Genomic DNA, 26622 nt, shown 5'->3' with positions numbered 1-26622 from the left:
TCAAAAGCGCTTTTTTATCGCATTAAGCCTATACCCCCTTTCATTTTTCGCGAACACTCCCTTTAAGTTTAATACCTGATTAGCTGAGATGTCTACGTGTTCTAGATGGATATTGTGATTCAGGTGCTCCAAACTTTTTATATTATTTTCAGACAAACTAGAACAGGATTAGATAATCCTTTCAACCTGTAAACCTTTTATACTATTCTTAGACAAATTAGAACAGGATTAGTTAATCCATTAAACCTGTAAACCTTTCATACTATCCTTAGACAAACTAGAACAGGATTAGTTAATCCTTTAAACCTGTAAACCTTTTATATTATTCTTAGACAAACTAGAACATGATTAGATAATCCTTTCAACCTGTAAACCTTGTATACTATTCTTAGACAAATTAGAACAGGATTAGTTAATCCATTAAACCTGTAAACCTTTCATACTATCCTTAGACAAACTAGAACAGGATTAGATAATCCTTTAAACCAGTAAACTTTTCATACTATTCTTGGACAAACTAGAACAGGATTAGTTAATCCTTTAAACCAGCAAACCTTTTATACTATTCTTATACAAACTAGAACAGGATTAGTTTAATCCTTTAAACCTGAAAAGTGTTAACCGTTTTTACTATTCTTAGACGACTTAGAACATGATTAGATAATCCTTTAAACCTGTAAACCTTTTATACTATTCTTAGACAAACTAGAACCATGATTGGATAGTCCTTTAAACCTGTAAACCTTTTATACTATTCTTAGATAAACTAGAACAGGATTAGTTAAAATCCTTTAAACATGTAATTAAACCTTTTATATTACATAGAATACATATTACAAAAAAAAGTCCAATTTCGCATTTTTAACTTCAATGTTTGATTAAAAAGTTCTCGCATTTGAATTTTGAATGTCAAAGACACAAGAATCAATAATTTATATATTTGCAAAAGTTTTGTAAAAATGAATTGATACCTGAGCCAAGAGAGTAATTTGATCTCCTTCAGTCCTTCTATGGATACAATACTGTTCTTAGACATATCCAGAACTAAAAAATTTATACATTAATTTTAGAAATTTAATGAAAAACTTTTGTCCTAATAAAAAATCTCAATTCATATGTATTCTCAAATTCTGTGTACAATCTTTGTTTGCAAGAAGCAAAATTTTTATTTTGAAATAAGTTTTCATGTGACAATTTAACTAAAATAATATTATATTCTACTACATTGTCTACAAAATTTAATAATCTAAGGAATGCTGCAATTTTTAATAAAAAATATTGAAGCCTTCTTGGAGTTAGCTTACAGAAAAAAGGATTCTGTTGAAAATAATATCTTGTAAAAGAAAAATGTTATATTTATGTGGCCAACTGTTTTTAATCAAATGACTAAAATACTACTAATCAGAATCAACCCCTTTGTAAGGAATGATTGAACTGAAGTCGTTAAATAGGAGAAATGTTGAAAGCCTAATACATAACTTCTGGACAAATAAATGATTTTCTAAAGGGGGGAAATGATTTTTTGCGAATATATACACCCCTGAAATGCATATTCCGTGTTTTATGTATTCCCCCAATGGGTATTTGGTATGCAATTAAGTTCGAGGAACCAGATATAATGTTTACAGGAAAACCACTGAAATCCAGTTAAAAGGCCAAAAATTAAAAATTAAGTTTCTAATAATTAAATTAAAACTTTAGGTAAATATTTTCAAGAATTATCGGAAATTATTTTTGATCCTCAGGGGAAAAAAGTAAAAAATTGCTCATCAAGTTTGAAACTTAAACCTAAAAATTGGTTTTTAACCCCTAACAAAATTTGATTAGATACCCAATTCTGCGAAAAAACATTTAAAAAATTTTGGCATTTGACGCAAACAAACATAACATCATTTAGGGAAAAAAAATTCATTTAATAAAAATAAACATTATTTACAGTAGACATGCAGCCTAAACTTTAGTATTGATTTTTCAGCTTTAAAACAACATGATATTTTAAACAGATTTTGTTTCTATGTTATGAACGTAACCTCCCACAGAGGATGAGACTGTAATTGATGATTGGAAACTCTTAAAATATGCCGATCCCAAAGTTAAATTAAATCATCTGCCCTAGATAAAGTAATTCATTGCCTTATCTAATGATTTGGCAAAGAGACAAACTAGTTTACAGTAGTTGCAGGGAATCAAAAATATAAAGTAACTGACAGTGTTAATTTTGTATAATCGTCTCTGACGTCTCATCCTTTGTGGGTAACCCTGTACATCCACTGCTATGGTTTAAAGTTGTTAAACATTAGCTACTGTGCTGGAATATTTAAATTATATTTCCTGCTTGAGTTTACCTTTTATACAATCTAACATTTGGGTTTATATGGATCGTAAAACAACGAACAAGGAAGGGGGGAATTAATGAACATTTAAGGAAGCATAAAAAATTCCTGAAATGAAAAGGGGGAATTTCATTTCTCGAAATTAAACTAATCTTTACAAAATTAAGTAGTATTAAGTAAAAAAAGGAGGGTTTACATACATACATACATTTTGCAATCATAACAACATAATTTTAAGTGAACCTCCCATTTCTAACACTGCCTTTTAAATTTACCTGTATTAAAGTTACAATGTTAAAATTTTTAAATTTTCACAATTTCTTTCATTGTATCTGCATTGAGAAACCATAATTAATTTAGAAAAGAACTGAGTTTTTGCCACAAACTCAGATTTTCTAACCCCTATATCTTAGTAACCCGATGTCGTAAACCTTTAGATATTTTTAACTATGGGTTCTGTTAGAACAAATAATCTTTGTTAGGTTGCAAAGATAAAGGGATTACAAAAATTGGCTTTGTGCCCAAAACTAATTTCTTTGTTAATTTTAACTAAAGAAACAAGGATATTTCATGCAAACTTTCCCTGGGGTCCGTGCACCCGATCAGTTCAGCCGTTTTGACGTTAATTAGTTACAAACAAACAAACAGACAAGCAAACAATATAGATTAAAAAAAAATAATCTAACCTTTAAGATGTTGCAGTTTACAAACTTGAAACATCCTCACCAGTTTGTTCCCAGCCACTGATAACTGAAACAATAAATTTAAATTTGATTTGATCAAAATACTAAACCAAGAAATCAGAATACAGATGAATTATTTCTAAAAATATATTTTAGTCAGGGTTTACCCGCCTTTAGTTCTCAAACGACAGTAATCAAGTTGAATTAATAAAATTGAGTATTTGTCACAAACTCTGACTTAATGACCCCTGTATCTCTGCAACACAATGTCGTAGACCTTTGATATTAAAAACTATGAATTCTGTTTTGTCTAATAATCTAAATTTGAGATATTAAAATTCAACATTTAAAAGTTTTGAGCTTGTGCCAAAGACTCAATTTTTTATTACAAAATCTTAAAATATCTTCTTTTGTTCATGTCTCAAATTTCAAAACAAACCACTTAATTCCTGCTTTATATCTTTATCTTTAGGACTCTTTATTGTTCAATGTTTTACTTAATTTTTATTTCTTTAGTTTAACAAAAAAAGATCCTAATAACTCTACATTCATTTACGGAATTAGATCTTTTGGACTATTTTGTTTTTGCTCAGTTGAAAAGAAAATAATCTCTTCTCCAATACTTTTTTATCTGTTTGAAAAAAAACAATCTGTTTAGATAATTCCAGCGCAATAAAATAAGTAATATTTATTACAGTTCTCGTGGGATTTTATCCTTCTTCAAAAACCCTGTTCACCACACCAGTGTCACGTCGTTTAACGTCCAAGTGTAACTTTATGTCTGGCTCTTCATAATTTCAAAAATTCCTAAGATTTTTAATATTGCCTAGCTAGTTTATGCACAAGATATAAAAGTTATATTCAAATTTTACTTGTATGATTAAAACAGGTGTTTTAAGCTATTTATGTGAGGAAATAAATAAAATCATAACAAGGAAACATCACTTTTGGACCCATTTAGACCAATTAAAAAAAAACATAATTTTGTCATATCTTCTTTCTTTGCAACTTGATGGTGTAATCTTTTGATGATTCAAACCTAGATTATTTGACCTAGCAGAATTCATAGTTTGAAATATCTGAGGTCTGCAAAGAAATAGGGATTAGAAAATCAGACCTTGTGGCAAATACTCATTTTGTTTGTTTATAATATATTGTAAAATGTGTGTATCTATGACGTTTTTGTGGAAAATTCGTTTCAATAACAATTAACAGCTAGACTAATTTTATTAGAATAAAGCCTCAGCAGAACTTTGTTTCGGATATTGACAATATTGAACGTTTTATCTAGATATCCAATGTGGGCAACTATAAATTTGAGGATCAATGCAACTGAAGTTATTGATTTATCACTGTTGAGTGTTGATAGTACTGCTGAAGAAGACGGAGAGCAATGTTTGATCTCAAGATTCACTAAACAAAAGCTCAGACTGTTGACTACACATCGCATAAGTTTGTTGTGATAGATGTAACAGAATCTCATGTGACACCGGGCTCCCTTATCTCTGACAGATTCCATTTCAGAAGAATTTATTTGCAGTTGACATTTCAAAATGGATTTTCGACAAAACATTCCGAATCTGGAAATATGGCATGATAACTTTTTTCTTTGAAAATTTTCATTTGATTAAATTAAACTAATCTGAATGATATTACAGAAAACATACAGATTAATTCTGACAATGTCTAGTTATACACAGAAATATTATATTGGTATGCATTATTGTATTTCTGTACATATGAATGTTTTGCTTGTTAACTGGATTTACTTCTTTTTATTTAACAGGGGTTTAAATGACCGCCATCTTTGCATGCATAATTCAGCTCTAGTGTTAAAATTGTCTGAAGCATTTAAAAAAAACTTGCAGAGAAATAGCTGTTTAAAAATTGTCGGAATTAATGGGACACCCTGTATAATAATGGTTATTTTATTTATAATATCCATATACAGGGTGTCCCATGAAACATGACAGCAGCAAGACGAATTGAATGTCCCCCTTCTTTTTAAAAAAAACTTACGTAGTTTAGTCTTAAACCTAATTTAAAAGTAAAGTTCTAGGGTTAATATTAACTAAACTCTCCTAGTCTTAGCATTTTTAAAAATGTGGTCAAATGCGGTTAGATTAAATTCATCATTCATCAAAATTTGATGATTCGGGCTACTAGGTTAAAAATGGCTCCGGTGCTCCAACAAATTTTGTTAGGAGCAAATTTCACATTTTTTAGTGTAAAAATAATAAACCCCATGTTAAGTTGAAGTGAACAGAAACATGTGATAGAACAACCAGACACTGATGAGCTCTTGGAACTTTGAAGAACCTTTTGTGATTCACCAACCACAATTTTAAAACTAAAAGTAAAAGCTTGTTTTATTCTTAAATATTTGAAATATTAATGGTTTCAGGGTAATTATGCATTGATAATTGGCATAAGTTTTGGACATTCTTCTAACCTTAAAGGTCTAAATAACTTTTATAAACATTGATAAAATAGCGTAAATTTGAGCATTAATACTTGAGCATAGTCCGAAAAAGGCAAAAATTAAAACATTAAAAAACTGTGCAGGTGAAGATTTATAATGAGATCTGATCAAAGGTCCTACTAATCGAGGATTCGGGATCCATCGTAAACGGATCAAGGAGTCAACAAATCAAGGATCAAGGACTCAACTAGACAAGGAAATATTCAAAGAAAGTCAACATTGAACAGAAGTCAAGCCTTGATGTTGCCAACGTAAGTCCTTGTGTGATTATGTATTATTATTCTAAAAAGTTAAAGATCCTCTGCATTTTAATACTGTTCAAACAAATTTAAAGATTCTTTTGTTATGCACTAAGTTTAAACTGATAAAAAATCTTAACAAAATAAAAATAAAAATATTTGAAACTCTAACCGTTTTTTCTAGATTGGAAAATTCTAGGAAGGATATATTTTAAACAAAAGTATGTAAACAGTTATTGTATAAAGATTTTAATATTATTTTATTTAGGTTTTTTGATCGCTCAAAAAACTTATAATTCCAGATGAGCGCATATGAAAAATTGGCTTTAAAAATGGCAGGCTGGTCATTCTGCAGATAAAATGTCAAGAAAAGGTGGGATATTTTGACTCTTAGAGTGAACTAACCTTTTCCAAGCATTGATAGGTATGAATGTTGTCAAGTCTAGAAAGATTGTTGTTGTCCAGCAGTAATGTTGTTGTGTTTAGAACCAGTTGCGGAGTAGCCCTAAAATTAAAACAGAAATTTAGCAATGTTGCCTTTTTTGGGTGAAAATGAATGTAAATTGGACTTGAGTTAAAAACAATCTTAAGCCCTTTTTTTTGCGCTTTTCTTTCCACGTTAATATTTTTTTCTTTACATGTATAGAAACCAAACAACTTTTGTATTTTTGTCTCACTTAAGCTATAGCCTTTTAAAAACAATTAAAAAGACATGAAGTTTCTTTTTTTCTTCAGTTGCCCTTAAATTTAATGCACTATAGATACCAGCAAAATGTTTTAGCCTTAGATTTGAGACTAAGAACTGTTATGTAGTTGTGATGTTAGATGATAGTACTTGATTAGATTTATGTTCTTTACACCACAAACATTCTCCAGAGGATATTTCATTTTATTGCACAATTTATTCCATAGAGCTCTACATGAAGGTGGAGTTCAATGGGAACCAGGGGTAAACATTTTCAACAATTCCCAAAAATCGTTTATTTCCCCTAGCAAATCAAACTGCAGGAAATGATTTCAATGTGTGATTGGGAAATGATTTATAAGAAAAACATGGTAATGTTGATCCGCTCTACTGCCCATCCACTATACTGCCCATCCGACCTACTGCAACATCTGACCTACGACAGCTGTAGGTCGGATGGGCATATCTTCTTGCCCATCCGACCTATTCAGCAGCTTATTTTGTCATGCCTCGCAGTAGGGTAGAAATAATTAATTGTAGCTGTCGGACGCCACTCAATTTTGTAGGTCAGATGGTCACTTTTTGTAGGTCGGATGGGCATTTTTCGTAGGTCGGATGGGCATTTTTCGTAGGTCGGATGGGCATATGGGCATATGGGCACTTTTCGTAGGTTGGATGGGCATATTTCGTAGGTCGGATGGGCACTAATTTTGTAGGGGGGACGAGCGATGCGGCCATGGAAAGACCTATAATTTTAACAATTTTTAATTAAATTAGTGTATATTTAAGGTAGGTTAAGTTAAGCTCATTCCTGGGCCGAGCGCTGCGGCTAGGACAGGCTAGGGGGCCGAGCGCTGCGGCCATGAAAGACCTTTAATTCAACAGTTATTAATAAAATTACTGTATATTTAGGGTTAGGTTAGGTTAAGCTCATTTCTGGGCCGAGCGCTGCGGCTAGGACGGGCTAGGGGGCCGAGCGCTGCGGCCATGAAAGATCTTTAATTCAACAGTTTTTAATATAATTAGTGAATATTTAGGGTTAGGTTAGGTTAAGCTCATTTCTGGGCCGAGCGCTGCGGCTAGGATAGGCTTGGGGGCCGAGCGCTGCGGCCACATGTCTTGGCCGACTTACGAAAAATGCCCATCCGACCTACGAAAAGTGCCTCAGGTATTCATATAATTTCAGTTTATCTTTGAAGTTTCATCTTTTGAATATATTACTGAATTTTTTTTTCTGGTAATAAAAAGGTATTTTTAAGTTTTTACCAATTTATTTTTTAAATCTTTTATAAAATTAATAGTCAATATATATTTATTTGTTCCTCCCTTCTCCAGCTGCACATCTGCAGGTTCTCATTTTGTCTTACTTCTTTTTGCCTGTCCTGTTTTGGTGCTGTTTTGGAAAAAATTATAAACTAGTCATTGTCTTTGCGCCATTTTCAAGACAATTTGATCCCCTTTTCATTGATATATGTAACCCTAATTTATTAGCTGTAGCATTTTCAGACAAAAGAATTGTCTTTGACACAAACTCTGATTTTATGATACCTATATTGTTGGATACCAACGTTGCAAACCTTTGACATTTCAAACTATCACTTTTGTTAGATCAAATAATATAAGTTTGAAATATCAAAGGTTTATGACATTGGGTTCCAAAGATATAGGGATTAGAAAATCAGAGTTTGTGGCAAAGACTCAATTACTTTGACTTGAAAATACATTTGAATATATATTGTACTAGGACCACAGAGAACGCTTAATTGATAATTAAATCCAAAAAGTTGAGGTAAAACTGGATAATATATTACACCCCTGGAGATTAGTGTGGAATACTGGTTATTTATGGCAGAAGTTAAAAACAATTGCTGACTTTATATTCAAAAATGGTAATTCTTATTACAAAGTTGGAATTAAGGTAATTGTAGCAATTTTGCCACGCTAATTATATTTATAAATAGGAACTGATGTCACTAACCTTTCACTCTAAACATTTTGATCATTATTTCTTTGCAATCAGATGTCGTAGAATTTTGATATTTCAAATTTTAATTCTGGAAGATCAAAAAGTTTGAAATTGTAAAGGTTTTCACAATCCATGGGTACGAAGATATAGAAATAGGATTGTTCAATTTCTTCAGAAAATAATTGAGTCTTTGCCACAAACAATAATTTTCTAATCCCTATATATTTCCAACCTGATGGTGTCCACATTTGATATTTCAAACTGAGAATATTTAATCTATCAGAATCCTTACCTTAAAATATCAATTTCTATGTTATTGGATTGCAAAGAGAAAGGGATTCAAAAATCAGAGTTTGTGGAAAAAACTCAATTCCTTTATACATAACCCAACTAGAGGACAAAATTAAAATGCTTAAGAGAAACAATTGAGAAAAACAACCTAATGACACTGATGCAAAGAAAGAACACCATAAAAGTAAGTGCATTGAGTTTAATGAGCTTCATTCTTTAAATGTCTTCTAGAAAATAAAAACAAAGATTGATAAAGCTTTCCTTAGAAACTTCAAAATATATTTATAATGGCTGAAGAATTGTTAGATAACCCTGTAATGTGTAATGTTATATTAATTTCCACTCAATATGATAATAGTTGGTAATATATACTCTTTAAACAAACCAAATACATTACAACTACTGCTGATAGGAATCATTTTGAGGCCCGTTTTCAATCATTCAAGGTAATTGAATTTGTAAAAGACTCAACAATAATATGAGATGTTTAACCTAATCCAAAATTGTATACTGTATACTAGGGGTGATCAATATTGGAATTGAGCCAACCGACCACCGAAGGTCGCTGCATTTTCACTTAAAAAAGATATTGCAATCAAAAGAATTTCAAAATCGTCCATAGGATTGCGATTTGACGATTTATAATCGGAAATTTCACTGTAAGGCAATGAAATTATTTTTTTATTATTTTCATGTACATCATTTTCTTGGAAATTTAATGCTGAATTCAAATCTGAAAAGCGTTTTTAAAAAGAATGAAAATGAAGTGATTTAGAGCTAAAAAAACAAATCAAAAACATTAACACTTTAAAAAACTGGAATTTAGTACCGTCATTTGGCCATAACTTCTTTACATTTTAATATTTTTTAAAATGGTTTTCGAATATAAAATTTGTTATACAGTCAAGGGCGTAGACAGAAATAAATCTAAGCCGGGGGGGGGGGGGGGATTTTGGGGGGAAAAAAAAAAATTTTTTTAAAAAGAAGAAGGAAAAAAAAAAAAAAAAAACGCGGGGGGGGGGGGGGGGGGGGGGAATTTGCGCGAAGCACAAAACATTATTTTAGCATGAAATTTCCATGAAAATGATGTATCATATTTACTTTTTTGAAATATTTGTTGTTAGGCCTTACGGCAATTTCTCCTATATTAAATAGTCAATTCACAACCCTACAGACAATTTTGAAATTTGTTTTTTCACAATATTTTTTTAAAAGTTAAAACGCAGCAACCTTCAGTGGGAGGTTGGCTGATATCTAAAAAAGTCACAAATCAATCACCCTTACTATATACCTAAAGAAAAATCTTCACTCTGGCTAGAGATATCCATCAAAACAATTTTTTAAAATGATTGTTGTTTTTTTACATTATAAGAAGTTATGCTATTTCCTTTGCACCATTGCAATTTAAGTTGAAACATATATTTTTTGAAAAGGGTAATTGTATCTATCTCTATCAGATATAATAAAATATTCAATCTTATATAATATTCTGTTATCCTATCTGAACAGTAAACATCTACAGAAATATATTATTGAAGATATTGGCTAAAGCTGCACATCATAGAATATGAAGGAAATTTTGTGTTCTTGTCTTGATGACTTTGGTGCAGCATGAAAATCTGATACTACTTCAATTAAAACAAACAAACATACCTATCACAAAAAAATAATTAGAACCATCAATGTGGTGTAAAGTTTTGATATGATATAAAACCAAAGAATACAAAAGATCTATAGTGAATATGAAAAAAAGTAAAGGTAGTAAAACAAAGTAAATCTTGATTTCTAAATCACAGTGGAAATAATTCAAAATTGAATTGAAAGTTTTCTTTGGATGAAGTATCGACTGTTCTTCAAGAATATTTAGAATTGTTCAGATTCTTTCTGTTTGTTTTTTCTAAACAAGTAAAATAATATTAAATAATACTAATCATAGTTCTTTATTCATTATGCGTATAATCCAATCATAAATTTATTAGATGCTTGTTATTGCTAAATATAATCTGAATAAATAAGAATAAAAGAACAGTATGATGATTTGATGAATATCTCTTTATATTGGTTTGTTAGGGGTACAGACTGAATTACACAAAAACCCAAAGTATAACAGAATATTGGAAACCAGACCTTCATGCCAGGCCTAATTAGATGATTAAATGATAATAATACTGAAAAGAATTTAGGGCAGTCTAGAAAGAACATGGAAAAAAATAATTGTACATAAAATAAATCAATTCACGCAAATGAGCAATTGCAAAAGTAAGTGTTAAGTTTCCATTGAACATAAAAAGTTTCCATTGAAAATAAATGAATTCAATGAATTTGAGACTTCCAGAAGATTCTCTGTTTAACTTAAAAAGTTAACATTGCACAAATTTAACTTCTTGTGACATGCAACATGTTTCAATACATGGAAGGAAATCTATTTTAGTAAATACAAAACATAACATGGTTATCAGCATAAATATGCTAATTTATAAAATTTAGAATTCTTATTGCTACTTTTCCAAGATAGGCCTTTTAGCTTTTTCTAGGATTCATTCTTGATTTAGTATTTTAAATCAAATCTTGGTATCTTTTCTTTAATTAAATTCTATCAAACTGGTTTTAATTTGATTTTTTACTGCTTTAAATAGGTTGAATATTGAATTTGAATTTGAATATGGGATTTTCTTGAGCATTGTTGTTACCTGGTTATTTTCTCTAGTTCCTGATTACTCAGATCCAGTGTATCAGAATCTTGAACGGGACTTGCTATACTCTCCATCTTACAAACCTGAAAAAAGAGAAAATGTAGACTTTAACCAAATAGATTTTTTTTCAATTTTTGATTTAAAACAGAAATACTTTTAAATGCAATTTTATTTGCAAAAATATCAGAATATCAAATGCCAAATTATCAAAATTCTTTAAACACTCAAAAAAATGTATGCTAAAAAGTTAGGACAACTATTTTTTTCAAAAATATCTAACAATTTTACAGTAAAGTTAATTTTGAAGTTGAAGGTATTCTTAAACATATTTTTATAATAAAACGTCAGAAAATACAAGCTCTCTCTTCCTTTCTATTTTTTCCTCTTTCTCTTCTCTTCTCTTCTCTTCTCTTCTATTTTCTTCTCTTTCCTTTTCTTTTCTTTTCTTTTCTTCTCTTCTCTACTATTCTATTCTCTTATCTCTTTTTTTTTCTTCCTTCCCTTATCTCTTATTGTCTCCTCTTTGTTGTCGACATTTAAACGGTTTTGAGATGAACAATGCACGATCCATTGTTATGATTTATCTCTGATTTGTTTACATTTCTAGCTTGTAGACCTAATTGAAAGGGTTATGATTAGGGTTACAAAGAATACAGGGATTAGAAAATCAGAGTTTGTGGCAAAAACTCAGGTTGTTAGATGTAAAACTAAGCAGTCAGTTCATACTAACACCAATCTGGACAGGGCTTCATTGGTATGAAGTAAAATTCTAAAAGGTGCATTCTATAAGATATGAAACTGACAAGAAGAGAAGCAAAAACAGAATCCTTTGTGCTGGCTCTCACACTTGAGATAGGAATGAAGGATCTGCTTTCTTAACCACATAATACCCTAACTTAGAACACAAAACACACCACGTACACTTCATACAGTGCCAACAACAGGTAGATCTAATCAAGAAAATACATGGATATATACTTTTTAGAATTAAATTACAATTTTAAGATTTGACAAAAGAAATAAAAAATTGGACATGAACTGGCTTAAAAAAGAAGAAAATGTGTAAAAAAATCCATAACGAGAAACTCAATTTTCTAAATTATCTAGAAAAAGTTTGAGATCTTAACATAAAACTGTATCTAGATGTAGTACTGAAGAAAAGTTACTCCGACAATTCTGTTATATCAGAAAAGTCGTAAAAACTGATAAAAACTTTGTTAATTTATTCCCTGACTTCAATACAATTCTTTGATAAGAGTAACTTGGAATTTCTGAATGGAAGATGAAAAAAAACCTACAAGATTTATTTTTCAAAATCCTATTTTTATGATTTTATATTTTCACCAATTACCTTTTTGAAAGACTGATATTTATTTTGGAAAAGTTTAACAAACTGTACAGCAATCTTTGTTTAAAGAAAAATAAATTTGAAATTTCTGCACTAGACTAAAAAAAAAAAATAGAAGATTTGAATGATAATAAAGTTTCTGAAATTTTAAAATATAAAAATCATTCCTTTATATCTAACTCATTTTACCAATTTCCTATGAAGAATATTTGCTATTTAAAACCTTTCATGTTGGCATAAGAATAAATTTTATAGGTTAATCTGTCCAGAATAGATCAAATTCCGATAATTTAATTGAAAAAATTTAATTTACCATGAAACCGTTTTAAAAAACCTTGAGACTAAGGTCTATAACAGTAAAAAAGTTAACCTTTCATTTTGTGAACATTTTAAGACTTACATTAAACAATTAAAAATGTCTTTAAAATATTTTAAGCAGTTAAAAAGTTCTCTTTCCTAATACTGAATTTTAATCTGAATATTGTGTGCAAACATTAATGTTAAATTTAGCAGAGTTTGTTCCATAAATCAAGCTAAAATTATATGTTCACTAAATTATAAACAATTACAATGTAGTAAAGCTCTAAAATAAAATAAAATTTTGATGGAGATAGAACCCTTACCAGTTTGTGTGTGATTTTAAAATGAAAATTTGAGAACAATTGGAAAATCATATTTTTTGTGTAAACTATGAGTTAAAGTTGATCGAAATAATTGAAAATTAGAAGGCTTCTTTAAATGGTTTACAACAACTTTAAAACTAACTAGGAAAACATGTATGCCAAAAGTACTGAAAACTCTTCTGCTTTTAAACTTTTTGTCTGGATAAAACTATCAAATAATTTTTGCATTTTTTAGTAAGAAAATGAACAAATTGTTCTAATTTTTTTGTGAAATTTTTGTTCACTGGAAACCCTAGTAAGAAGTAACACTAGCAGTTCATGATTTAGTGCAAATATTTCTGCAGCAATTTATAAAACAAACTAAACAACATTGTTCTCCAAATTTCTAGAAACATTATCAAGATAAATAGAAATGTAACACAGCAAATATTAAAATATATCAACACAAATAAATTAAAAGTACTGTAGCTGACAATACAATTTTGAAGAAATTGTGCAAATGTCATTGGTGTCAAATGTGACACAGTTCCAACCATCTTTTGTGAAGAGAGGAAAACTTCATAAACCAACAGTTTCCACTGCATTGATTAACTAAGCACTCTAATCAAATGTATCACCAATCATTATTTTAAAAATATTGTCTGAGACTTAAAATTGAATTGTCATTAGTGATGTAAAATACAGTTGTACTGAATGTATACATGATTCGTATTTGTTAACTTCATTGCAAAATATTGTATTAATAATATATTTGCACTAACAAGTTTACTTGTTCATATTAGTATTAATAGACAACAATTTCTAGGATATTGGATTTTCTTTTCCAAAATTCTTTTTTGATGTTTAACAAAATAAAATAAAAGAAGGATATACATACAAAAATGATAATCTTTATTTAAAAGCTGTAACATACAAATGAATATGAGTTTGCATGCTTGGTAAAGGAAGGGGGTTAAAGTTATTTGATAGTGTTTCCTTGGTTACATCTAAACTAAAAATGAAAGTTTGAATTACAGAATTGGTCAGTTGAGTAGATGTAATTAAATTGAAGTGGATTAGTGGAACTCTTGAGAACAAAAACCTTTCATTTAGAGCCTTCAATCTTCCTGCAACAGTAGCTTTATGGATCAGCAGAGAATCTTTTCAGAATCTCTGTTCATATATTTCTGTTCAACTGTTGTTTCTCTCTATTTCTCTGTGTACCTTTTTAGACTGTTTGTTTCTTCAATCACCTTTATCCTAAATATGAATGTAAAATTGAATAGATATTCTTAAATCTTTTCTCTTTAAAGTTTTTTTTTAATATTTAACATACAATGTAAATCAAATCCTAAACTTCAAATATTTAGTAAATTCATAAATTTTTACAAACTTGGGAAAAGAGACTAGATACATGCAAGATACATGCATATGTCTTATCAATGAACTTGATATTTTTTTTATATTTTTTCCGATCAGAGTTTTTTTCAATATTGTTTCAAGTTATTCTATTGGTATAATAAAAACCTCTTTTTATTTATCCACGTTTTGTTGGGACATTCTGTAGCTTTCTCTTCTACCATAGAATCAAAATTTGATAAAAAGAGAATGCCAGCAGTGGTTTTATTGGGACATTCTGTAGTTTTCTCTTCTACCATAGAAACAAAATTTGGTATGAAGAGAATGCCAGCAGTGGTTGCCAGCAAAACAGGGCTAAACACTAACCCAATATTGATTTTCTATTAATTTCAGTAATCCAAACAAAAAAGGACAATATATTTATTTTCTTTTGATGTATTTTGAGCGTTATATTTTATGAGAACAAATTATCTTTCTCAGAAAGAAAATAAAATAAATGATTTTATTCTAACCAACCAGGGGAAATTTAAGGAACATGAAATGTTGATGATGTTAAACATGTATTTATGAAAGAGAGAGAAAAGTTGTTAACACATTTGAAATAAGGAATACCTTCCTGCAGTTTCAAACTTTCAACTTTGTTATGTTAATATTCAGAACTTTGAATATTCTCATTTTGGTTTCAAACATCTGTATCTGCATTACAATAAATCAAAGAATGCTGTACATAGTAAAGAATTTAGATAAATTCCACTGTTTAAACTTTAAACAAGATCAAGTTTCTCATTCTGTGTTTCTAATCTTTGAATAGTTATTACTCCAATTAGGAATATGTTCAGTTTGAAATCTATATTTATACTTTGCTTGTCTGTCTGTTTGTTCAATGGAATCAAATAAATGCAAAACAGCTGAACTGATTGGGCTCAAATTTCATGTGGGAGCTCACATTACCTCAAGGAAGGTGTATGGATGCTTAAAATTACAAAAATTTATATCCAAACGTTTTAATTTTTGTAAAATTTTGAAAATACATAAAAAAATGTTATTTAATTCGCAAACTTTTTTTGTTATTTTTTATATTGTACATAGAAAAGATGTTCACAAATAGAGCTACGATTAAAAGTTGGAAAAGAAGATGGACAAGATCTAGTATGTTAAAAGCTATTCTAGAAAATAAAAATACTTGAAGTTGGCCGTTATCTATTTCTAAAGAGTGATTTAAACCCAGTCCTTTTAGAATTTTATTTGTTCTTGTACTTTCCACTGAAAATATTTGTAATATTGCCTGCCATTTTCTGGGAACTCCCTTGAGGGGTTTACATGTTATAATTGTTAGAACAGGTTTCTGTAGCCCTGTTAGGATAACAATATATTATTAGGCTTCACAGTTTACACATTCTAGTAACACAATATTTTATTTCAACTGAGATAAAAAAGAAACTGTTATACTAGCTGTGGTTCTTTGATTTTATTGCACTCCCTACTGAAGCCCACTATTCATTCAGTCAGAGTACCAAAAACTACAGCAGTTTGCATTGAAAGCTTTCATCAGGGTAATTGGTTAACGTCCTGTTGGTTCTTACAAAATTTACTGGTTGGTACAAATCTCCAGAATTAACAACTTCCACTTTACTTTAGAGCTTGACCAAGTCTCTTCAGCATGGATATCTCTTCAGGTCTATAGGAGTTTACAAAATTGTTCAGATATTTAATTCTGGCACTGTAGAACATAGATTTTGTTTTATTCATAAGTAAAATTTTAAATTTTGTGAATAGAAAATTGAACCATGCCCTTGAACAATGTTTCACAGACACTAAAAGTTATAATGAATTAAGAGCTGTCCACTGTATAACATAAGATTTAAAGTACTGTGTCCAAATTGTTTTCAGTTGCCCCTGTTATAATTTATTTTCCTGCACTTAATATCATTCCCAATATGAGTTGTATTAGATCTAATGGAAGGAAAATTAATAGTATTTCTACCAATGCTTTGCTAGATTATATGGAATAATAAAAAAGTTAATGAAACTAGTCAGACAATAACTTTCCCTTTGTATTATATTGGACGAAAATACAAACAATATTTCTAAAGAAGAAAAAAATCTTCAAAAAAATATCACATTTACTTTAGCAAAAGGTGACTTTTCAGCTTTTGGAGTGATTTGATTTTGATAATGATTAAATATTAATAAATAAAGAAAGTATAAAAGTATAAAATTAGTTACAATAAACCCCAAAAAGTAGGGCATTTCAAAAAACTAAAAAGTAATGCTAGAACTTTGACTTCCTTTTCGATAAAAATTACTGTTTTAGTGATACTTTTTCACTTCTATCAATATGTTACTATTTATTAGAGTAATGATGTCTAATTGGATATATATGGGGTTAAAGGTATTTTTTTAAATAATCTAGTTAGTTTGTGTTTCAGTACCAAGAACAATTCTCAATTGTAATATAGGATAAAAATGGTTATTCAGTCAGTTTGGTGCATTTGAGTAAAGTAAAAAGTGAAAACTTTGTTGATCTTTAAAAATAAGAATATTAGAAGTTTTGTATTTACTTCTGTACTTGAGGATGATTTCAGTTTCATGTGGGAATTCTCCCTCTTGATATAAACTACTGTATACTCCCTGTTATTCCCTAGTCATCAATAAACTAGGATGAATAGATATGTCCATGTATTAGTATTTGACCAGTAAAACATATTGATTACTAGAGACTATGTTATGGAATCTAGAAGATCAGCACAAGATTCAAAATTGGTGTATTTTAATTTCTCTTTATTCCCAAGTCCAAAACTAAGAAATGCAAAGTTGCAGCTGAAATGTTAAGTATAAGTTTTTAAATGCTTTTTGTTCAACATTTTGACCCTTAATATCCTCAAATTTTCTCATCAAAATGATTCTATTGAAAATGTTTCAGCATCCAATACTATATCCATGCTTGTGCAATTTAATCCTGAATTCATTTTAACAGTGGCCGAATTTAAAGAATTTGAGCGGCAGTTTAAATTTAAGCCGCGGCTTAAATATGGTTGGTTCCACCTAAAACTGTATCAAATGTTTCAAGATTTAAGCCGGCGCTTAATTTAAACTGGGTTTTGGCAGATTTAAAACGCGGCTCAAGTTCTTTAAATTCCATCTCCGAACCTTAAAGTTTAACTTAAAACACATTTCTGTATGGACTTTTGTTTATCTCACTGCAACATACAAAGATATAAAAGGTAAGCATCAAATATTCAAACGGGGGGNGGGTCCTATTTATTGCTTTACAATTTTAACCATACTTCAACTGTTTAATCATTTCACTTTAAAGGAATTGAGTCTTTGCAACAAACTCTAATTTTCTAGTCCTTGTATTGTTCAAACCAAATGTCGTAGACCATCGATATTTCAAACAATGAATTGTGTTAGCTCAACTTATCTAAGTTTGAAATATCAAATGTGTACAACATCAGGTCGCTAAGATATTGGAATTCTAAAATTTAAGTTTGTTGCTAAAACTCAATTCCTTTATGATCTACATCTCACAGCATTGGACACAATTATAGTAATTCAAGCTTATTGTTAAAACCCAGATATTTGAAGTGTTTTGATTATTCTAAAATCATAAATTTTCCTTTCACTCCCACGTTATGTTCTAAAGGTCTAAGGTTTAGCTGATGCTGAAGTGCTAGTTTAATCAAGTTAATTCTATATCCCTGTTGGGACTAGAGCATGAGGAAATATAGAGTATATATATTTAGCGCAAGTAATGCATAGAGATAATGAAATTACCCTAGGAACTTTGCTCACCTTCTAGCTCTGGAATTCATTCATTCATAACAGAATAATTCAGCCAGACCATTTTATTTTCTTATTTTAAAAAATCTGAAGTCCCAATGATATAAGTTTCTGTAATGGTTTTAACTTAGAATTACAATGTTATTTATCAGTTATTCAAATTTTTAAGGGTGGTAGACAGTGCAGCGGCCATGCAAATTTATTATATTTGGTCCATTTGTTCAGTTTACAGTTTACACTCTCAGAATGTGGCAAACCTTACTTAAAGGATTCTGCAATATTATTAACTTTTACATCCCCTAACTTTTAAACTTCAACCTGGCACAACATATAGTCATTTCTTTTATACTTCAACTTGGCACGACATACAGTCATATCTTTTATACTTCAACCTGGCAGAACATACAGTCATATCTTTTATACTTCAACCTGGCAGAACATATAGTCATATCTTTTATACTTCAACCTGGCAGAACATACAGTCATATCTTTTATACTTCAACCTGGCAGAACATATAGTCATATCTTTTATACTTTAACCTGGCACAACATACAGTCATATATATTATACTTCAACTTGGCACAACATACAGTCATATCTTTTATACTTCAACCTGGCACAACATACAGTCATATCTTATATACTTCAACCTGGCAGAACATATAGTCATATCTTTTATACTTTAACCTGGCACAACATATAGTCATATCTTTTATAATTCAACCTGGCACAACATACAGTCATATCTTTTATACTTCAACTTGGCACAACATAGTCATTTCTTTTATACTTCAACCTGGCACAACATACAGTCATATCTTTTATACTTCAACCTGGCAGAACATACAGTCATATCTTTTAAACTTTAACCTGGCAGAACATACAGTCATATCTTTTATACTTCATCCTGGCTCAACATACAGTTATATATTTTATAATTCAACCTGGCACAACATACAGTCATATCTTATATACTTCAACCTGGCACAACATACAGTCATATCTTATATACTTCAACCTGGCAGAACATATAGTCATATCTTTTATACTTCAACCTGGCAGAACATACAGTCATATCTTTTAAACTTCAACCTGGCAGAACATACAGTCATATCTTTTATACTTCAACCTGGCAGAACATACAGTCATATCTTATATACTTCAACCTGGCACAACATACAGTCATATCTTTTATACTTCAACCTGGCAGAACATACAGTCATGTCTTTTTTAACTTCAACCTAGCACAACATACAGTCATATCTTTTAAACTTCAACCTGGCAGAATATACAATCATATCTTTTATACTTATCTACACTACCACAATACTGTTAAACCTTTTATACTTCTATACACTACCACAATAATGTTAAACCTTTTATACTTCCAAACACTACGAAAAAACTATTATAGATTTTTTACTTCTATACACTACCACAATACTGCTAAACCTTTTATACATACATACACTACCATAGTACTGCTAAACCTTTTATACTTCTATTCACTACAACAATACTGTTAAACCTTTTATACTTCTGTTCACTACCACAATACTGTTAAACCTTTTATACTTCTCTTTACAGTACAATACTGTTAAACCATTTATACTTCTCTTTACACTACCACAATACTGTTATAGTTTTATACTTCTATACACTACCACAATACTGTTAAACCTTATATACTTCTATACATTACCACAATACTGTTATAAATTTTATACTTTTATACACTACAACAATATTGCTAAACCTTTTGTACATACATACACTACCACATTACTGATAAACCTTTTATACTTTTTACCACTTTACACTACCACAATATTGTTATAGATTTTATACTTCTATACACTAGCACAATACTGCTAAACTTTTTATACATACATACACTACCATAGTACTGCTAAACCTTTTATACTTCTATTCACTAACACAATACTGTTAAACCTTTTATACTTCTCTTTACAGTACAATACTGTTACCCCTTTTATACTTCTCTTTACACTACCACAATACTGTTATAGTTTCATACTTCTATACAATACCACAATACTGTTAAACCTTTTATACTTCTATACATTACCACAATACTGCTAAACCTTTCATACTTCTATACACTACCACAATACTGTTATAGATTTTATACTTCTATACACTACCGCAGTACTGCTAAACCTTTTAAACTTCTATACATTACCACAATACTGCTAAACCTTTTATACTTCTATACTTCATTGCCAAAATACTTTCAAATCTTTCAGACTCTAAAAGGGAATAAACAGTAAAATTTTTTTGCTTTTGCAACAAACTCAATTATCATCATTCCTTTCTCTTTGCAACCTAATGGTGTAAACCTTTGACATTTCCATAAAGGATTATTTGATTTAACAAAATTCAATATTTTAAATATACAAGGTCTACGAAATTGGATTGCAAATATATAGGGATTAGAAAATCAGGCTTTATGGCAAAGACTCAATTCTTCAGTAAAAATAGAAATATCTAGAACATATTCAATATATTTGTGAGCTGCGAAATGAATAATTCTATTGTAAAGTTTAATTTTTTTGTTAAGGTTGTTTTCAGACTAACTTTATTAAAGTTACTCTGCTGATCTGTCTTTTTTTAAAAAGCATAAAATTAAATTTCAAGAGTAACTTGAGATCCTTCATGTCTAAATAATCTGTTGTAAAGGGACCTAGAAATTCAATCTGTAACTTTTTTCTTAAATTCTGCCGTAGTTGAACATAAAAATAATCCTGCAAAACAAAAAGAGAAAAATTAAAAAGAATAAATTAAAAGAATACAAATTTAATCATTAGCCGAAAATTGTGCAAAAATCATTGGGTAAAATGCTTGATGAAAACAGTAAGATATTGTTCGTCTTGAAACATACTGTAGGTACTTTAAACTCTGCAGTGTGTTGATTAGAAACATTTCCCCTAACACTTCTACTAAGTACAAGGGTGTATATTTTTAAGAGTTACTCCCGGGGGGGGGGGGGGAATGATTAAAGATCTGGGGAAAAAAAGGAAAAATTAAACATCTAAATTCAAGTTTTTTCTTCCTTTTTCAAACGTTTTACCCCCAAAAATATTTTCCACAATTTAGGGAAAATAACAAAGAACTGGGAGAACAATCATTTACAAAAGAGGAGGGGGGGATATTTAAAAGAAAATATACACCACTGAATATATATCCCTGCTACTCACTAGGGAATAGAGGATATAAATTCATTCCATTATTTCTCACTTTATCAAGTTCAGTTGGAATTAGACCTACATCCCTTATTGTGAACTATCAGTATTAAGTATAATATCAGTCAGTAGACCATCAGCTGATACTAACTGTATATGTACATGTATGTATGTTTCTGACTGAAAATTAACAACAAAAAAGCAGTTTACAACCTTCTATTACGTTAGTAAAAGTAACAACAAAATTAAAAGGGTCATTCCCTTCCTAAAAAGCAAAGAAATAAAGTGCTATAAAAAATTAATATTAAATTAACTTGGAACTGTTACAAAACAATGTTTGTAAGATGTAAATTTTTGTATTTTTCCTAAATTTGAATTAAATTTGTATTTTAAAAAATGTTTTTTTTTTTCTTTACTCACAGAAACATAGTGGTTAACAATAATTATTGCCAAGTTTTAAAAACATAGTTTACCCCCAATACATTATCAAGTACAACAACAGAGAAATGGACAAATTATACACGACGTCACAAGTGTCAAATATAACAAGGAAAACAAAATTTTCTCAAATTAGTTGAGATGTTTTCCTAAATCAAATAAAAAAGTGCAAACACATAAAATTGCCTTTATTTTACTGTAAGATAAGCACTTTTTTTCTAAAATTATCACTATATTAAAATTTTTGTCGGACACAAAAACTGAGTTGACACTTGTAACGTACTAGAATATATTTGGTTTACACTAGTCTTACTTATGTGACTTGAAGGTTTGACAAACTTTAATTCTACTTAAAATTCGCTGTGCTCATTGTATTATTTGTATCGACATAGTGGAGAGTGGATCGATAAAATCATAAAATTTTATGAGGAAAATCCTACCAGAGAATACTGGAGAAACAGAATAAGGAACAGAATGCAAGTAAGCGGTGTAAGGAGGGTGGGGAGGGGGACGTCCCCCCTAGAAAATTAAGGGGCGCAAGAAGAGAGAGCAGGCGCCTTGTAACCCTGTATTTTTTCCAGGAATAGATTAAAAAAGTTTTCTTGCGTAACCACTTCATAAATCGAAATGAAGATTTGTTATTAATATGTATTAAAAAATCCTAAATTTGGGAACACATTTTCCCCCTTCCACCCCCAAGCAATGGATACAATTAACTTCAGACTTCTTATCTATCCAGGAACCAATAAATACCAAGACATAGTTGAACTGCTTCTCTTCAGTTCAAGTTGACCCGGTATACAAGAGAAGTGGTATTTTAATTAGTTCAATCGATCATGTGTGACATACACCTAAATACCCTTAAAAAAGACTGTTCTGCTCACTGAAGCTTTATGTACTGCAATTTCGAGATGACTGCAGTACACAGTCATTTGTTTGATAAAAAGTTTAACATTAATTTGTTCTCAGATTTTATCCAAAAAAATTGGATATTGATAGAATAATTTCTTTCAATTAAAGTGAAATTCAAATCAAGTAAAATTTAAATTAATTTTTATTTTGTATTACTACTATTTGTTAAGTAAAATTTAAATTAATTTTTATTTTGTATTACTACTATTTGTTAAAAATCTAAACAAAATAATCTAACAGGCTTGAATCCTCTTAACAAAGTGATAAATTCTGTACAAAAACTTGAAAATACTGCGACCCAAAATTATTCTAAAATTCTAGCTTACCATTACAGAATTGACTGGTCTGTTTAAAGAAATTGTTTCATCTTCATCAATTTATCCAGCAATATCTACAACATACAACAAAAATTAGAATATAAAAACGTTTAAAATGATTGCGAAGTTTTCGTCAAAAAATGCGAATTTTTGTAGTCATATTTCAATATATGAGTGTAATCAATCATTTTATATGTAATATTCTTCTTCTTGGAGGTGTAATTGTATGGTAATCTAAGATGATAGAGAAAGGTCCAATTGTATATTGCAGGTCTTATAGATCCAGGGGCTTACCAAAATTCTGATAACTTTTTTTCCAATTTCAAATGAATAAGAAACTTAACTCTTCAAAACCGCCTGGCTTAAATGAGAATGGGAAGGGGGTTGTATACACCCCTGCTTGGGATTAAGTAAATATCTCATGTATTGGGAAGAGGGAACTTTACATTTATAGATAACGTCAGGTAAATTTCGATTAAAAATATTTTTTTTTCGAAAGAAAAAATCCACTTTATTTCAGCCCCTGGGGTACTCAAGGGTTCCCTAACAAAAATGACAGCTCATATGGTCCGGTCAGATATAGCTGACATATTAATATATAAACAAACATACATTACACACAAATATAAATATACGATATATATAGATATATTACATATTATATTTTCTATTACATTTTATGTATTTATGAATTTTACAGTACAGAGCCTCTCATATCATATTGAACTATCCACCATGTAGAATCATAATGTAAAAAAATATTCTTAATAAAGTGGGTTTTATTTTATAGAGAAAGTTTAACTTCCAATGCAAAGCTGGGTACCAAAGCTATTAAATAGTAGGATAAAAAAGTTAATTTAATTAAACATAACCAAAAATTATTCATGTACTGCAGCATGAACATTGAAATATAATTTAAAATATCGATTAAACAATTCCATCATATACTTTCCATTTCATTTATAGCGTCATACATATAACGTATACAGACGTTAAACGCTATAAAATGGATTAATTAAAATCTTAAATTTAATTTTATATAAATAATTGTTGAATAAAGGTTAATCACTGAAACTAAATGTGTTATTGGAAGGATACTGTTAGACTTAAAGAAATGTTTGAAATAGTCCACATACACATAATACACAACCTTAACAATTGTACCGTCACAAACCTATGTTACTTTAGAAGTTGATTTTTAAACTTTAAACTAATAGCAGTAACCATATCAAGCACCAAGTTCACACAAGATAGTCAAAATGTCGTCTTCACATTCGACTTTTTTAATGGGCTCACAGTATACGCAATAAATTTTACGTGCAGTCTCTTTGTATCCAATAACCGTTACACGACTGAACCCAAAAATGTTTCAGGACGGTTGAAAGTAAAAATCTTGCTTGGACAAATTTAGATTTTTTAATTTTAGAAATTTATCAATGCTTTTTACAGAAAATCCTCATTTCGCATTTCCGTTAGTAGAGCTGGACACGAACGTCTTAATAGCCAAGCACTTTAAAATTCTTCATTTCAATTGACCCTATTAAATTCAGATAATGATAATTGCTTATATTGAAAAACTGAATTATGGTTCGCAAAATAATGAAGAAAATTACCTTAAAACCGCAGAGTTGATGCTCCAATTTTAGAATTAATATATCACAACCTAATCACATAGAATTCACCGTAACATTTTAGCTTCAACTGAAAATCAAAGAGCAAAATTGGAAAAAATTGAAGAATTAATTAAGTCTCATAGCAGGAGAAAAGTTCTATTTTTATTGGCTGAAGGCTTTTTTTTGCGGTGGAGTGCTTCTCACATTTTCTCTGAACCACTTCATGCATGTCCGTATTGGTTTTTATATTTTTAAATGCATTAGAGTAAGATTCAAGGTAAAGAGTTAATGAACTTTTTCTATAAAAAGATTGATAATTCCAAAAAGGGATGATTTTGCTTTTTGTAAAAACAGCTGATGGAATAACAATAAAGATGGTTTTTACCATCACAGCACATAGGGACGTCGGAGCCCACTTGAATACTGGCTCCTTTCTCTGGTTTTCTACGAGTCCTTTCTGCCGGACGGGCCCGACCTCGGATCCTGCCTCGCTGCCCCGGACCGGCCTTTCCGCGTACTGGTTTGATCTCCGGTGGTACCGACATGACCTCCGTATTTGTCCTTCTCCGAGCATATCATCCATCCTCTGGCAGAATTTACGGAGCCAACGGAGAATATGGGCGTGCAGGGGTTTTCAATTAATAAACTCCTGGATAAGAGATTGTTCACGGTTTTCATTTACAAACAAAAACAGCTAATTTTAAAAATGATCAGTATACGTGCAGCGGATAATGATTATTCCCATAAATCAGAAGGGGGGGGGGAAGTAATATTTGTGACGACAATTTAATCAGGGGTGTACTGGAAGGGAATAACTTTTGGCCAACATTACCTTCATGATTCACACCCCTAGAGGTTATTGTTCACTTCCAGAAGAAAATTTATTTAATATTGACCCTAGATCGGCTGGGGGGTCTGAATCTATGTAAAGACGTGGGGAAGGGAGCGTTCTTGAAGAAAAAGACATTAGAGTAAGAGGCACTTTAATGATCTCCCTTTATTCCATCCTCCACCCTACGAACCCTACCATATGCATCCAAAAAGAAAGATGAACAAATCCTTTAAATTACGTTTCCTTAAAATTAACAAAATATTAAGGGGATAGTGTCAAAAACTAGAGTGGTGTGTTCAAATTCAACTACAGTTGTGGGCGTCCCCTCCCCCTTCACTATCCGACTCTGGTCTCCCTTGTTTTTAACCACCTCTGCACTGCTTCCCCAAATATACAACCCTGCTCACCCTTGTTTTTAACCACCTCTGCACTGCTTCCCCAAATATCAAACCCTGCTCCCCCTTGTTTTTAACCACCTCTGCACTGCTTCCCCAAATATACAACCCTGCTCCCCCTTGTTTTTAACCACCTCTGCACTGCTTCCCCAAATATACAACCCTGCTCCCCCTTGTTTTCAACCACCTCTGCACTGCTTCCCCAAACATACAACCCTGCTCCAGCTGTTCACAACCAAAGGCTGGATTAAACCTAATGCTCTACTATAGGTAAACATTGCGAATTCTTTTTTAATATGATAAAGGTGATTCAGGTGATAGAGTTTGATAAATTTTCATTAAATAATTAAATCGTCAATATATAAGAAAAGAATATATACAAGCATAAATAAAATAGGCCCAGGGGCTTAGGGTTCCACCCCCCCCCCGCATTTATTCTTGCAGAAA

The 26622-nt window shown here is 30.4% G+C and overlaps 1 protein-coding gene and 1 long non-coding RNA gene across 2 annotated transcripts; one reads left to right on the top strand and one right to left on the bottom strand.

The window, feature by feature from the left end:
* Positions 1-25585, bottom strand: LOC111706820 (centrosomal protein of 97 kDa). Its single transcript, XM_023479762.1, has 7 exons — positions 24949-25585; positions 23345-23409; positions 11370-11455; positions 6143-6242; positions 3020-3083; positions 972-1044; positions 1-157 (listed from the first exon to the last, which is right to left on the bottom strand). Exons 2-7 carry the CDS (start codon positions 23345-23347, stop codon positions 1-3), a joined length of 483 nt encoding a protein of 160 aa, XP_023335530.1. The 5' UTR covers positions 23348-23409; positions 24949-25585.
* On the top strand, positions 4135-6128 carry LOC111706822 (uncharacterized). Its single transcript, XR_002766322.1, has 4 exons — positions 4135-5372; positions 5582-5749; positions 5922-5958; positions 6040-6128. It is a non-coding gene; the product is annotated as an uncharacterized LOC111706822 (long non-coding RNA).
* Positions 25586-26622: the final 1037 nt, after the last annotated feature.

This window comes from Eurytemora carolleeae, unplaced genomic scaffold, assembly GCF_000591075.1.
Source record: "Eurytemora carolleeae unplaced genomic scaffold, Eaff_2.0 scaffold734, whole genome shotgun sequence".
NCBI classification, from domain to species: Eukaryota; Metazoa; Arthropoda; class Copepoda; order Calanoida; family Temoridae; genus Eurytemora; species Eurytemora carolleeae.
The sequence above is the reverse complement of the archived record's forward strand: the minus strand, read 5'-3'. Positions and strand labels throughout refer to the sequence as shown.

Coding starts and splice junctions, on each gene's coding strand:
- LOC111706820 (XM_023479762.1), bottom strand. Junction 6,243..11,369: donor GAACTAGAGAAAATAACCAG/GTAACAACAATG, acceptor TTTTAATTTTAG/GGCTACTCCGCAACTGGTTC. Junction 3,084..6,142: donor CCTATCAATGCTTGGAAAAG/GTTAGTTCACTC, acceptor TTATTGTTTCAG/TTATCAGTGGCTGGGAACAA.